Raw genomic sequence first — 13236 nt, forward strand, 5'->3', positions numbered from 1 at the left:
CAGCTTAAATGAATAAATACATGAAATATTCTGCTGCACCACATCTGTTTTGACCTACTATGCGTTCCTCCGGGTCAGTCGCATGGTTCATGACACTTTATTCCAGCACATCCCTACTTGTAAGACACAGATAAGTACTGAGATAATGATGGCAGCCAGCCAAGATTGATGAATGTTCTTTCCTGGGTGGTTGGGATGAGAAGAGCTTGCCCTGTTTGCTTGCTTGCTTATTTATTTAGCAGGCTTATATATCGCTCACAATATCAGAAAAAAAAATATGTCTACATTTTTTACAAAAAAATACATTCAAATACAGCATTGTGCAGAAACCGCTATTGTGGCTGCTGCTGTTTTTAGCAAAATGGACACCAACATATCTGTAGGCACTCTATATTTGAGGTGGGTGATGGGAGTGATTGGGTGGCAGGCATTGTGTGTACTTCTTTGAGTAGTGGTTCTCTTGCTAGTCAAGGAATAGCTGATTGGGATGAGGGTGGTGGTGGTGGTGGCAATATAAGCACTTAAGAATCCTACCTGCAGAACAGCACTATTGCTTCCATTGGTCGTGAGCAGTACGGCATGGAGCTGATGGGTTTGCAAATGGAACTGCATTTGCCAGTCCCTTTTGCCTTGGTGGTGATACCAGAGGTAGCTGTGTCCGCTGAACCGCAGAGCTGTGCCTGGAAAGGTAAGCAAAGACGGCCATGCTGTGAAACAGAACGGTGGCATACAGGGCTCCTCCAGGCATGTGCTGACTTATCGTAGCGTATGGCGTTTTCAAGTCTTCAAAGTGCTAAACATGCATTACTTAATTGTAACCCGTACAACTGGGATGTGTGTGTGTGTTGCTTTCCAGATGTTGCTAGACTCAAACTCCCATTAGCTCCAGCCAGCAGAGTCAATGGCCAGGGAAGATAGAAGCTGTAGTCCAACATCTGGGGGCCCATCAATTGCCTACCCCTGCCTTCTAACAATCCTATAAGGCAAATCAGATTTATTTATTTGGTTTATATCCCAGCCTACATCACAAAGAGCCCAGGATGGCTTATTCTGCCCGTGTTACAGATGCTGGGGTGGCTGAGGCTGAGAAAGCGGCTTGCCTAAGGCCACCTAATGAGTTCATGGCAAAGGCAACATTTGAACTGGGGACTTCCTGATTCATTGCTCAGCCTCTTCGGGCACTATACTACACCAGCTCTTCTTCCCTAGGGCACAACTACACCAATGCGCTTTGAAAAAGATGCACAGAGACACCAGTCCTACAGCACAGGCCTTGCAGTTCTCATGACAGAAGGGCTTCAGACAGGGAGTAGCTTGTCATGCTTGCCTCAGTGTTTTCCCACTGTCTTGGATACGAATCAAATCTCTGTCAATAGCACTGGGAAAACTGCATTCCCCATTGACACACAGTTGTAGCAGCATGTCAGAGCGGGAGGGGCAAAGAGACCTCCGTCCCGGTCTCTATTGCTTCACCACTGCTGGAGCAACAACCCAGGTCAATAGGTGTGTGGGATAGAGGGAAATGGGGTGGGGCCTGGGGAGAAGAAGGCAATCTGGCAGGTAAGTGAGCAGCTTGGAGGCTCTTAGAGGTGGAGGTGAGACTGGACCCTGCTGCTCTCCCAGGACATCAACAGGGTGTGTGGCACAGCTAAGGTTTGTGCTATTTCCTATTTTCTGAGTTTTGGGAAAGCAATTCACTTTGGGTGGGGGGTTGCACCCAATTCTTGGCCTATCTGGGGAGCTCTCCCCAGCACACCAGACAAGTATCCATCTAGTCTGTACAGTACAGGCAACAATGATGCATCTAAGATGCCAATCTTTCTCTCTCTCTCCCTCTCTCTGTGTATGTATGTATGTATACACACACACACACACTGGGCATTTTACCATGGGGCGATTACTAGTAGGAAACACTAGAATATTGTTTTTATCCAGGAGATTAGAAGGTGATTGATAAAACGTCCTTCTCACCATTGCAAGAACAGATTTGTTCCAAGTTGTGCCGGGGAGTGAGGACACTAAGCCGGGCAGTGCTGTAGGTGAACACCATGCCTGGATCAAGCTGGATCGTCTCCCTACAGGCCCGCTGGGGGCTACACTCTCCTTCATGGCATGGGACATGAGTCACCTTCTTCATCTGCAGCCCAACTCGCTGGTCGATCTCTTCAGCTGACTGAGATATCCTGCTAGCGATGAAACTGGGCTTATACAAGGCATGATGAGGTTCTCCAATGGCCAGCAGGAGGTCCACGCCATCTGAAGCACCGGAAGGTTGCAAACTAACCATGTGGATGTTCTGCCGCCTAGTTTCTAGGAGGCTTCCCAGAAACCTTTGCAGGTTGCGCCAATGGTCTCCTATAAATTCCTCAGGGGTGAGGTGGCGGAAGTGGAGCACCACAGCCTTATCCAAAGCTTCCTGGGTGAAGGTCCACACATGGATGTGGACACTGGTGGTTGCTGCAAAGGTCCCATCACTGACTGTTACATTCAGAGCATAGTGACCATGCGGGAGACCATCACCCACAATTATCTTCCCATCTGTGGCCCCCACTGAGAAGTGTTTCTTTTCGGGTGCTTCTGACACCAAGGTGTACAGCAGGGTATCATGAGGGTCTCGATCTGTGGCATGAATTTTGCCAAGCACCCCTCCTCGGAATGCTCTTTCGTTAGTAGTGATGAAAATCTCCAGTGGGAGGGCGGAAGGAGAGTATCTGCTTTGCTGCGTCACCTGGACATTGACAAATGCAGATGAAGAGAGAGGAGGGATACCACTGTCTGTGACCTGTGGAGGAGAATTAAGCAAACCGTTACAAACTCCGCATCAGCACTTGCACTCAGCTTGTCCCTGGTATGCTTGCTTTTCTTATTTCGGCTTCAAGATAAGAAATCCATGTTTTTGCTCATTGATTCCACATCAGCGTTCTTCCCAGAGAAGTGAGTTTCCATTGACTACACATCTAGATACATTCAGGAACCTTCACAGCCAGCACCTTCTGATCATGGAGGACCCAGAACTGGAATAGAGAGCATGTTGCAAAGGGGAACTGGATTACCTTAGCACAGTGTTCCCCAACAAAGTTAGTGAGCTCCAAATTCTCCTTTCAGCCTCAACTTCTGAAAAGCTTTGCTTGGAACCTTGGAAATGCACATCCTCCTACTGCACATCCTTGGAAATGCACATCCTCCTATAGTGTCATGAGGTCGTGACACTATAATGCCACTGACCGCGGAATTTCCGTATCGTGACTAGTCGTCACTGATAGACTTTTTCTCCATGAATCAGTCTGATCCCCACTTTAAAGCCATCCAAGCTGCTGGCCATCAACACATCTTGTGGCAGCAAATGCCATAAACTAATTATGCATTGTGTGCAGAAGAGCCTTCTTTCGTCTGTCCCGAATTGCTCAGCATTCAGCTTCATCCTATGACCTTGAGTTCCAGTAGTTTGCTTGGATTTTCACCATCCTGAATAAGATGGTGTCATCAGCAAACGTGGCTACCGATGTAAAGGTGACACCAGGCATGCCCGGAAAATATTTACCTGTGAGGAATTGCATGCACCCGGCATCTACTTTATACCAGGTTGCCTTGCTTGCACATGTAGCTTTAGCACGCCAATGTGATATTTGGCTGGGCTATGGATTCCTGCTGTGCTAACACTGCACGTACAAGTGGGGCCGCCTGGTTTAAACAAGACTCTGGGAAGTTAGGAATGCTGCATGGATAAGTTTTTTGAGGATACTCAAAGCCATATATAAATTGTGCCCTAGTCTCTTTGTAAATTAAGAGAAGCGATACCAAATACAACTATGTGGAGACTTGCTACTGTGATTTCATTTTCAAATGTTACTGTAGCACTTCAAGTCTCAGAGATCTTTGCAGAACTAGGAAAATAGGGTTCTTCTAGATGGAGAGCACCTTGTGCCATAGATCAAGAGGAATTGGGCAGCAATTTTGTCTTTTCCTCCTTAACTGATTTTACCTGGTAAGATGGAAGCAGTGGGAAAACACGGGAGGGTTACAAATGGAAGTGGACGACATTCTGGAGCCCCCCTGTAAAATTCTGTGTTTGAGGCAAGGTGATTGCAGAATAAAAGCCTCATCCAGAAGCACCCTAAGTCTAATTCATTAACAAGCATTTCATCGAAAAGAAAATATTAGAAGATCCAGTCAGAGTTCTTCCTTGTAATGTGTAATATGGTTGTAAACATAGATCTACCTGGACTTGCAAAAGGTATTGCTCTTTTGCTCTTCTGTTCAGGATGGATGATGTCACCAACATTCCATCCCGGCTGATCTGGAATGCCTTTCCTTCATTTCCCTCAGTGATGTGGAAAGAGTATGGTGGCCCATTCTCTGGGGAGTCTCTGTCACTCATGATCAGCTCCAGGACACTGGTACCAACTGGAGAGTTCTCCTGAAATATTAAAAAAGAAAAAGGTTTACCTAGGTACAGAATTGCTAATTTTACTCGCAGGACAAGAAGAGCAAGGGATGACTGAGGCAAAACAAAAAGAAAATCAAACAGAAGCTTTCGGTTCAAGGTGTTAATTTCAGCCAAAGGCCATTTCAAAGACAAAAGTGTTAGAGATGAGCATGTGCAGAACAAATAGGCATCGCACAATGTTCTGCTTTTCATAAGTCTTTTCTCTCTCACATAATTTAATCTTACAGAAGCTCTAATTTAACAGTCCACATATGTTGTAAATATATATATATATCTAGTGAGCAGATGTGGATGTTGCAGCTGACATCTGCAAAAGCAGTTTAACTCAAGGGCTAAACAGCAGCCTCTGATTTCTTACTGCTATTAAGCATTGGTTGTCTCTCAGCTTCTAGGCAACCCAGCGATTAACATTGGCAACTTTCAGAATTATCTTTGGCAAAAGCCTAATCGGGTAAGGCTGTTGCCTCAGAAGGGCCACTTTACCTGAACTGCCACACTGTAATTGAGCTGAAAGAACCTGGGTGGGTTATCGTTGACATCAGACACCCGAATGAGCACAGTGGCATCACTGAAAAGAGCCACCTGTCCATTGTCCATGGCTCGGACTTTCAGAGAGTAGCTGGATATCTAGAAAACATAACACATGTACTAAGAGGGCTTGGTTGTTGCAATAATTAAACAAAATAGTAAGGATTAAGTAAAATATCAGTTATGGCCTCCTTATTCTTACCCTACTACTATTTTACTATTACTATTCCCTTTACTACTGTTTTACTAGGACTAAGAGGCCTAATCAGTTTTAAGTCCCTGACAACCAGGCAGCTGTAAATCAATGCTCTGAGCTCTCTGACCAGAGGGCCCTTATTCCATTTGTTAATGCAGAGGTTTTGTTACCTCCCAAGGGATTTTGCTGGACTGATAATGAAGAGAATGTGAACTAAGTGTTTATTTTCTGACAGTCCTTCATGCCTATATCTAACCGATCAACTGAGATAAAGGTTAGAGCGATGCTTAATTAAGAAAACTGCATTACCCTTGTTTTATAAGCAGGGGCTGCGATTCACAGAACATGGGGTTAGGGAAGATGGAGTGGATGCAAATGAAGCTTATACACTCAAATCCAGAAACCATGAATAGATTTCGGATCAAGACTTCCTTCCCAGTTACAGAGCAGTTCTTGCTGCCTCTTCAAAGGAGCATTCATGTAGTCTGGGTGATTTCTAAGCCCAGTGAATGGCAAGTAGGTCTTGCTGCCTGACTATCATTTTATATTGTTATTCAGAACATGTCAGGTGGATGGGCACCATGAATTTCTCCTTGTTTGGGGGTATTTCCTGCTTTATGTTGTGGTGGCTCAGTGGCCTTATTTTCAGTATCGAGCCTCTCACAGTTTCACCTGCACTCCCAGTGATCCTAGCACTCACCTCTTCCCTGTCCAAGTGCTTGGCAATATGGATCTGTCCAGCTTTGGGGTCGATGATGAAATGGCCCAATGGATTCCCTACCACAATAGAATACGTGATCTGGTTGTTCATGACCCCATCTTTGTCATCCGCTAAAACCTGTCAAGAGAAAAAGGGATGCATTGTCATTACAAACATCCTTTCATGGGAAAGAAGTGTTACCTGTTGGGAAACTTGTGAGAGAGTCTTACTAAAACAAAGAGGATTTAAAGCAGAATTGGACAAATTCATGGAGGAGAAAGCTAGCAATGGCTACTGGTCCTGATGGCTATATGCCACATCCAGTATGAGAGGCAGCATGCCTACATATATCAGTTGCTGGGCAACAAGGCAGGAGGGTGCTGTTGCACTCATGTCCTGCTTGTGGGTTTCCCCATGACAGCTGGTCGGCCACTTTGTGAACAGAGTGCTGGACTAGATGGATCCTTGGTCTGATCCAGCAGGGCTCTTCTTATGTTCTTATGTTTAAGATTTTGCAGGCAAAGGGTTTGAGTGGTGCATTTTGCAGGTAGGCGACCTGCTTACTTGTGAGTAGATATGCAGAAGCTTGATATTTGGGATGCTATTTGAAAGCACTGCTGAGTGTTTCACTCCTGCTTACTGCTGGGTAGACATGCAGAAGCCTTGTCATGCTTACTTCTGAGTAGGCTTAAAATGGTAGTGATAACATTTGGCCCTACCTCTTGACTTGCCAATAGATGGAGTGTGGCCCTCAGGCTGAAATAGTTTCCTCACCCCTGTTTTAATGATAAGCAGAGTACTTCACAGCAAGCATTGTACTTCACAGAGGCTGCTGACACAGTTAATTGCACTAGCACAGAACAAACCTCTCGTTTGGAATCTCTCATTATGTCTTACCGCAAGCACCATTTCACCAACAGCAGCATCCTCACGGATGTCAGCAATGTAAAGGTCTTGGCTGAACTTTGGCACATGATCATTTATGTCTGTGATGTTGATCACAACCATGGTGATGTCACTGAGAGAAGTAGAGCCCTTTCTGATACCCTCGATAGACAAGTAGTATTCATGGCTAACTTCGAAATCCAGACTTCCATTGACATATAGGATGCCTACATATACACAGAGACAACAAGGATAAGACACATTTTGAACACACAGAGCATCCTGTCTTAGAGATCCAGCCAAACTGAGGGGATGACTGGTCAGATAAACTGTCAAAGGCAAATGAACTGTTTCAGCTAAAGCAGTATTTCCAATCAATCAAAATTTACTAGTAGATTTTTTGAGTACAACCTTTATTTATTTATTTATTTACAGTATACAAAGATTTCAGAGCAGTGAACAAATAGAATAAATGAATAAAAACAGAATAAAATAAAATATCATTAAAAATTACATTTCAAAAGAACAAGGTACAGATTGAACCATGGCTGCTCATTCTGGGAAAACTTCTAGGAAGAATAATGTTTTCAGGAGGTGCCGAAAACAATGTTCTCCAAAGGGTGGGAGCTCCATAAGAAGGGGGGGGGCACACTGAAGGCTCTTCTCCTGGTGGACTCCAATTGGACCATAGGTCAATGTGGAAACACCAGGAACATGGCCTCAGATGAACTCAGTGGCCGAGCAGATTGGTGAGGGAGAAGGCGCTCTCTCAGGTATCCTGGTCCCAAGTTGTTTAGGGCTTTGTATACTAGTACTAGAACCTTAAACCTGGCCCAGTAGTGAACAGGTAGCCAGTGCAGTTCCTGCAACAAAGGAGTTACATGCTGAAAATGGGCAGCTCCTGACAACAGCTGAGCTGCTGCATTCTGCACTAGCTCCAGCCTCTGGAACAACTTTAAGGGCAGTCCCACATAGAGCACATTGCAGTAACATTAGAAAACATATCTACATCTATATATCTCCCTCTGAGATCCTCAATGAATTTGACATGGGATCTGTGGAAAAATGGATCAAAGGAATGAAATACAGGAAAGGAAAAATGAACAGAGCAAGTTTTGATGAGTGAAGGAGAAGTCAGAAGTGCTTTTTGTGAACCGCCCAGAGAGCTCTGGCTATTGGGTGGTATAGAAATGTAATAAATACATAAAATAAATAAATAAATAAATTTGAAGAGCTCAGAGGAATCTTGATAAAAGAGAACAAAGGAGCATAATGTTGGACTACACTGACTGCTGGATAAAGAGCCCACTTACCCGTGTTTGGATGGAGTCTGAAATTCCCATGATCATTTCCATTCATAATTTCATACTTAATCTCTGTGCCCTTAGCACTATCCCTTGTCAATGAAGACAGATTCAGAACCTCTGTTCCAACAGCTACATCTTCCTGCACCACAACCACATATTCTGTGTCCAGGAACACTGGCAGATATTCCTTTAAATCTACCACTGAGACTGTCACAGTAGTAAGGGAAGAGAGGGAATGTGGTAAACCCCTGTCTGTGGCGCACACAGTCAGCTCCAGGGCAGATGCCTGTGACTCCTTGAGAGGTTTCTCCAGACGTATCACACCAGTTGTCTCCTCTATTGAGAAGTGGCCATTAGCTGATTCAGCAAGAGAATAGAATATTTCTGCATTACGACCTAGGAGAAAAAGAGATAGGAATATTACAGGAGAGACCATTTTATTTGTGATTGTTATTCAATACATGGAACCAACCAAGGGGAAGCTCGATGGCCTTGTAGGTCCCCTTCCAACTCTGCTATTCGATGATTCGATGATTCTATCTCAGTTCCTGTCTCAATAATCAGAGACTTAAGATTTAACCTGGGCCAAAAACTAGGAGATTTTGTTTTGTTGGACTGACGGAAATTCGATTGACGTATGAATGGATGGTGTTTTGTTATTACTTGATAAAGATACATGAAGAGGGGAAGGTTACCGTGTTCAGTTTGACAAGTACATACAGGTTAGAAATATTGTCATGGCATAAAAATGGGCAAAGAATATTTTAAGATGCATGCCTGCATTTGAAGAAATAATTAGGATCAAAAAAGAGGGAGAATCTTTCCAGATGATATCATTTGTTAATAACTTTGGATCACCTCAGGGTTAAATCCTACATATCAAAATGAGAAAAATGATCTGCAGCAAACTACTCTACAGGTGGGATGGTGTTTCTCCTTAATATGGGATCAAGGTGTTTTGCCTGTTTAGATTTTAGACAAAATTGGATAAAGACAGTCATGCAGTAGTGTTGGGCATCTTGGAAACTTTGTAAGAAATAAAAGACCAGCAATAACAAACAACAGAGTGAAGGGAGCATTTCTGGTGGGAATGTTTTAAGAGCCAGCATATATTGGAAAATAGTAATTAACTCCAAAGACGACATGCTTAAAACAATCTTAAAATTCAAATGTCTGCTTGTTCAATTATGTGAAGGAGTGTGTTCCAAGTATCCATGTTGTACTCATTTCCAAATCTCTTGTTATGCCCAGAATTATTTAAGTTAGACGTTCAACATTCAAGAAATGAGTAGCTACAGTATATCAAATTTATGAGACAATAAGGCTGACAATATATAGTTCTTATCAGAAATTGGTAGGAATGGCAGCTGTTTTCAACAACCAATGGGCTGCAGTGGATAGATACATAAGCCACTTTGCATTATTTACCTATAATGTGATACAGTTAGTCTAGATCTAAAGGTTGGTATCCAATTAAGTCTTCCTAATGAAAGAACTGCTTTTGTCTGCAGAACAGGGAGGGGTGATTCCTGCTGCTTATTATATAAAATGTGTACATTTTAATTATAAAAATAATGTAGAAGATTTCCCACTGCAGAAAGAAGAAATGGCATTTCTCATTAATCTCTCTAAGTAGAGCTAAGCAAACCTAATTTGGAATTCACTAGATGATCACATTTTAGTAGAGTTTATTTTCAGAGCATATTTGAATACTTCTGTACAATGGTCCATTTCTACCTCCACTGACTATGTGACCTGTGTTCTCAAGTATCTTGAACTCACTTAAAACATTTAAAAACAACAACTTTAGATCGCAAAACACCCTCAAAAACCCAGACGCTTCTAAAGTTAAATTAAATCAGTCACAAGCTACGTTCCTTCTTAAGGTGCTGAAAAGATTTATCCAGATTGCAATAGAACTTATTCTAAACACCACATTTTGACTTACCTTCATCAAGGTCCCTTGCGAAGACGACTGCAACAGGTGTCTTTACTGTGGTATTATCAAAGACAGCTACTGCACAATGGCTGGGAAAGAACCTCGGAGCATTGTCATTCGTATCCTCAATGTCCACAGTTATGTCCACTTGGCAAAAACGCCCTCCGCCATCCGTTGCCTTGCCCACAAGCTGGTACTTGGGCTTCCGCTCTCGGTCGAGTAATGCAAAAGTAGTCAGCTCCCCTGGTGGGAATAATTAAAAACATGAAAAATGGTGCAGGGATATCAGTGAAGCCTTTTATGGACAAGATATATTCGACTAGTCTGTGCTTTCCTGAATGTTTGAAGAAATGTCTCCAGAAAAAATGATGTATAGGGAATGTTGGCCCTGGGTTCAAGAAATTATACCTCCTCCTAGTTTGGAATTAATATTCAATAATTGCTGGTCTACAGTTGTCTCCTGGATTGGCAGATAGACTTATGCGTACAAGTTTTTTTTGCTAGAATTATTATTATTATTATTATTATTATTATTATTATTATTATTTACATTTATATACCACCCCATAGCCAAAGCTTTCTGGGCAGTTTACATAGCCCTTTTCTTCACTTTTTCCAACTCTACAATATCCTTTTTTAGGTGTGGTGACCAGATCTGTACACAGTATTCTAAGTGTAGTCTTACCACAGATTCGTATAATGGTAGTATGATATTGGCACTTTTATTTTCAATTCCTTTTCTAATTATGTCTAGCATGGAATTAAGACATAATACAATATTTAAAATACAACAAAAAGAGTAAAATGCACCATAAAAACATTCCCTTTTTTTCTAGTGGAGAAATATGATTGATTAGCAGCTTAGCCTTTAAAAGCATTACAACAACAACAAAAAGGAAAGGAATGGGTGAATACAAAGGTCTTCCTTCACAAGATGCTGGAAAGATGGCAGAACCTCTTACAGTGAGGGATGCTTTTTTATTGGCAGAACATGGCTTTTAGTTGATTAAAGACTTCTTTAGAAATGGCAAAATTGTACAACGTGAGGATATATCCATGCCAGCAAATAGTGGAAGTATGAGCCCAAGATGTATTTTTAAATCGCAGCTTGTAACAAGCCAATAGGATGTAAACCCCTTTTGACACCAGAATGATTCATTCAGAAACAATAAGAGAAGAGAGCAAAGGAGAAAATCTGGAAGTTGAAATATGGGTGGGAGGGCTGTGGTGAAGATGCAACTTAAAGAATGTGAAAAATTAATTTTCTGGAGTATGTAAGTTACTTTGCAGCAACCAATCTTAGGGAAAGTAACTTTATAGATGGTTCCTTTCACTTGTGAAATTAATTTAAAATTTTAATTGGGCTACCCCAGACAATTGATGACACTGCTTTTAGCCTAAGGCAGATGGTAGTCAAGCCATATGTGGTGGAACTACAAAAACCAAAAACCAAACCAAACCCAAAACTCAATTGTTTGGGGAAAAGATACAAACAATTATTAACTAGAACCTTGGCTTCAAAATCTTTGGTCCTTGAATTTGAAATATTAAAGAACATTTTGTAGAAGCTTCTCCATGTTAAGACTATTCAGCTGTTGGACCATTTCCAGGAAAAGCACCAAAACCTAGGTCATCCAAGTGAAAAATAACTGCTTGGAAGTAAAGTCTCTGCTTACTCTATAGTACACAGGCACAAGATTCCAACTTCTAATGGATATGCAAGTAATGAATATGAAAACTAGTAACACACCTTCAAAAATAGCCACCATGTAGGCGAATAGATTCCATTCTTACCTGTATGGGAGTCCAATCGGAATTCCTCCGCACCAGATCCATGAAGACTATAAATAATCTGGCTGTTGCTGCCAACATCAGCATCTGTGGCTGACACTTTCAAAACAGAAAATCCTTGAGGTGCATCTTCTGAAACTTTCCCTTTGTATGGCGTCTGGAAAGAAGAACAGTAATCTTATCAAGCAAAATGACTGACGTCATTCCATATGCAAAAAATGCCTAGTGGAAGTGGTCCATTCCAGGTCTGTTAAAAACGATGTAATTCCAAATAAAGATTCATTGAATAATTATCAGCAAAATCATAAAATTGGAGAGTTAGCAGGAACCAAAGACTATCTAGCCTAATCCTGCTGCCCAAAGACAAGTTGACCCACCAGATTATGTGCTGGTCTGATTAGTTATGTTGTATCTGGCAACACTAATCCTATAGCAAAGGTGTAGCTAAGGAAGTGCTTGGATGATCAAGCTCCATGTAAATTGCTCAAACTTTCTAATCAGCCGCAGTTCAGCCTCTGCCATCATGACCACTGTGTGCCATAGGGAAATAGCATGTGCCTTTCAGTAAAGATGGCTACAAAATCCCAAGGTGCACAAGAGTTCATTCAACAAGGCCAGGCAATCCTCATAATTTAATAATTACAAAGCACCTAGATTATACTGGATGACTTTCAACCTAGTTCTTCTTTAGGGGAGTAAATTAATATCCTGTATTGCTATTACTATTAATGACTCAAGCAATCTAAGTGATCCGAACAGGCCTCCTCTTCAGATACCACTACCATGCATGTATGCTTAATTATGCTGAGGTGTGGCCATAGTTATCATTATACACATCCAGTGACCAGAACCATCAAAGCAATAAGAAGACCATGACTTTTACAGAGCATTTCACCTCTGTTAGCTATTCTTCATTATTGCAGACATTGGACTACTATGCATTGTTCCTTCCCGTTACTCCAATGCTGTAGCGAGTCAGAAGAACAGGACACACTTCATGAGACCTCCCAAACAAGAGATGTGGAATGATTCGACATTGCAGGCAAGTCATTGCTCAAGTGATTGCCATACAGTGAAGACACCAGCTTGTAGTGTGTGTGTGTGTGTGTGTGTGTGTTTGGATGAAGAGACACAGCTTTAGAGGCACACACAATCACCTGCTTGCACTCAGGGCTGTTATCATTGACATCAAGGACTGAAATCTCCACTTCTGTTGCTGCTTGGAACTTTCCATCAGATACCATGACTTTGAGCAGATATTTTTCTGTGTCTTCCCTGTTCAGAAGCTTCCTGGAAAAAACCCTCCATTCTCCATCAACCTCGTCAACACTAAACTGTCCCAGAATATCTCCTTCTGTTAAGGCAAAGAAAGCATAGTTATGAAATACAGGGTGAAAAAATGAAAGAATTTCAGGGAGAGGTAAGGAAAGGTAAGGAAATCTT

General features: G+C 42.1%; 1 protein-coding gene across 2 annotated transcripts in view; it reads right to left on the bottom strand.

The window, feature by feature from the left end:
* The window catches only part of FAT2 (FAT atypical cadherin 2), an 88164-nt gene that overhangs the window by 21416 nt on the left and 53512 nt on the right, over positions 1–13236 (bottom strand). Inside the window, exons 10-19 of one of the 2 annotated variants that reach the window (XM_063120887.1) lie at positions 12951–13147; positions 11797–11950; positions 10012–10245; positions 8070–8459; positions 6769–6983; positions 5872–6009; positions 4931–5074; positions 4220–4417; positions 1972–2782; positions 535–680 (exon numbers count right to left, since the gene is read on the bottom strand). In XM_063120887.1, the coding sequence (XP_062976957.1) occupies positions 535–680; positions 1972–2782; positions 4220–4417; positions 4931–5074; positions 5872–6009; positions 6769–6983; positions 8070–8459; positions 10012–10245; positions 11797–11950; positions 12951–13147 (2627 nt within the window). Of the gene's footprint in view, positions 1–534; positions 681–1971; positions 2783–3276; positions 3466–4219; positions 4418–4930; positions 5075–5871; positions 6010–6768; positions 6984–8069; positions 8460–10011; positions 10246–11796; positions 11951–12950; positions 13148–13236 lie in introns of those variants that run through there. The other variant, XM_063120888.1, reaches the window with a different exon arrangement.

The sequence above is a fragment of the Elgaria multicarinata genome, chromosome 3 (assembly GCF_023053635.1).
Source record: "Elgaria multicarinata webbii isolate HBS135686 ecotype San Diego chromosome 3, rElgMul1.1.pri, whole genome shotgun sequence".
Taxonomy (NCBI): Eukaryota; Metazoa; Chordata; class Lepidosauria; order Squamata; family Anguidae; genus Elgaria; species Elgaria multicarinata.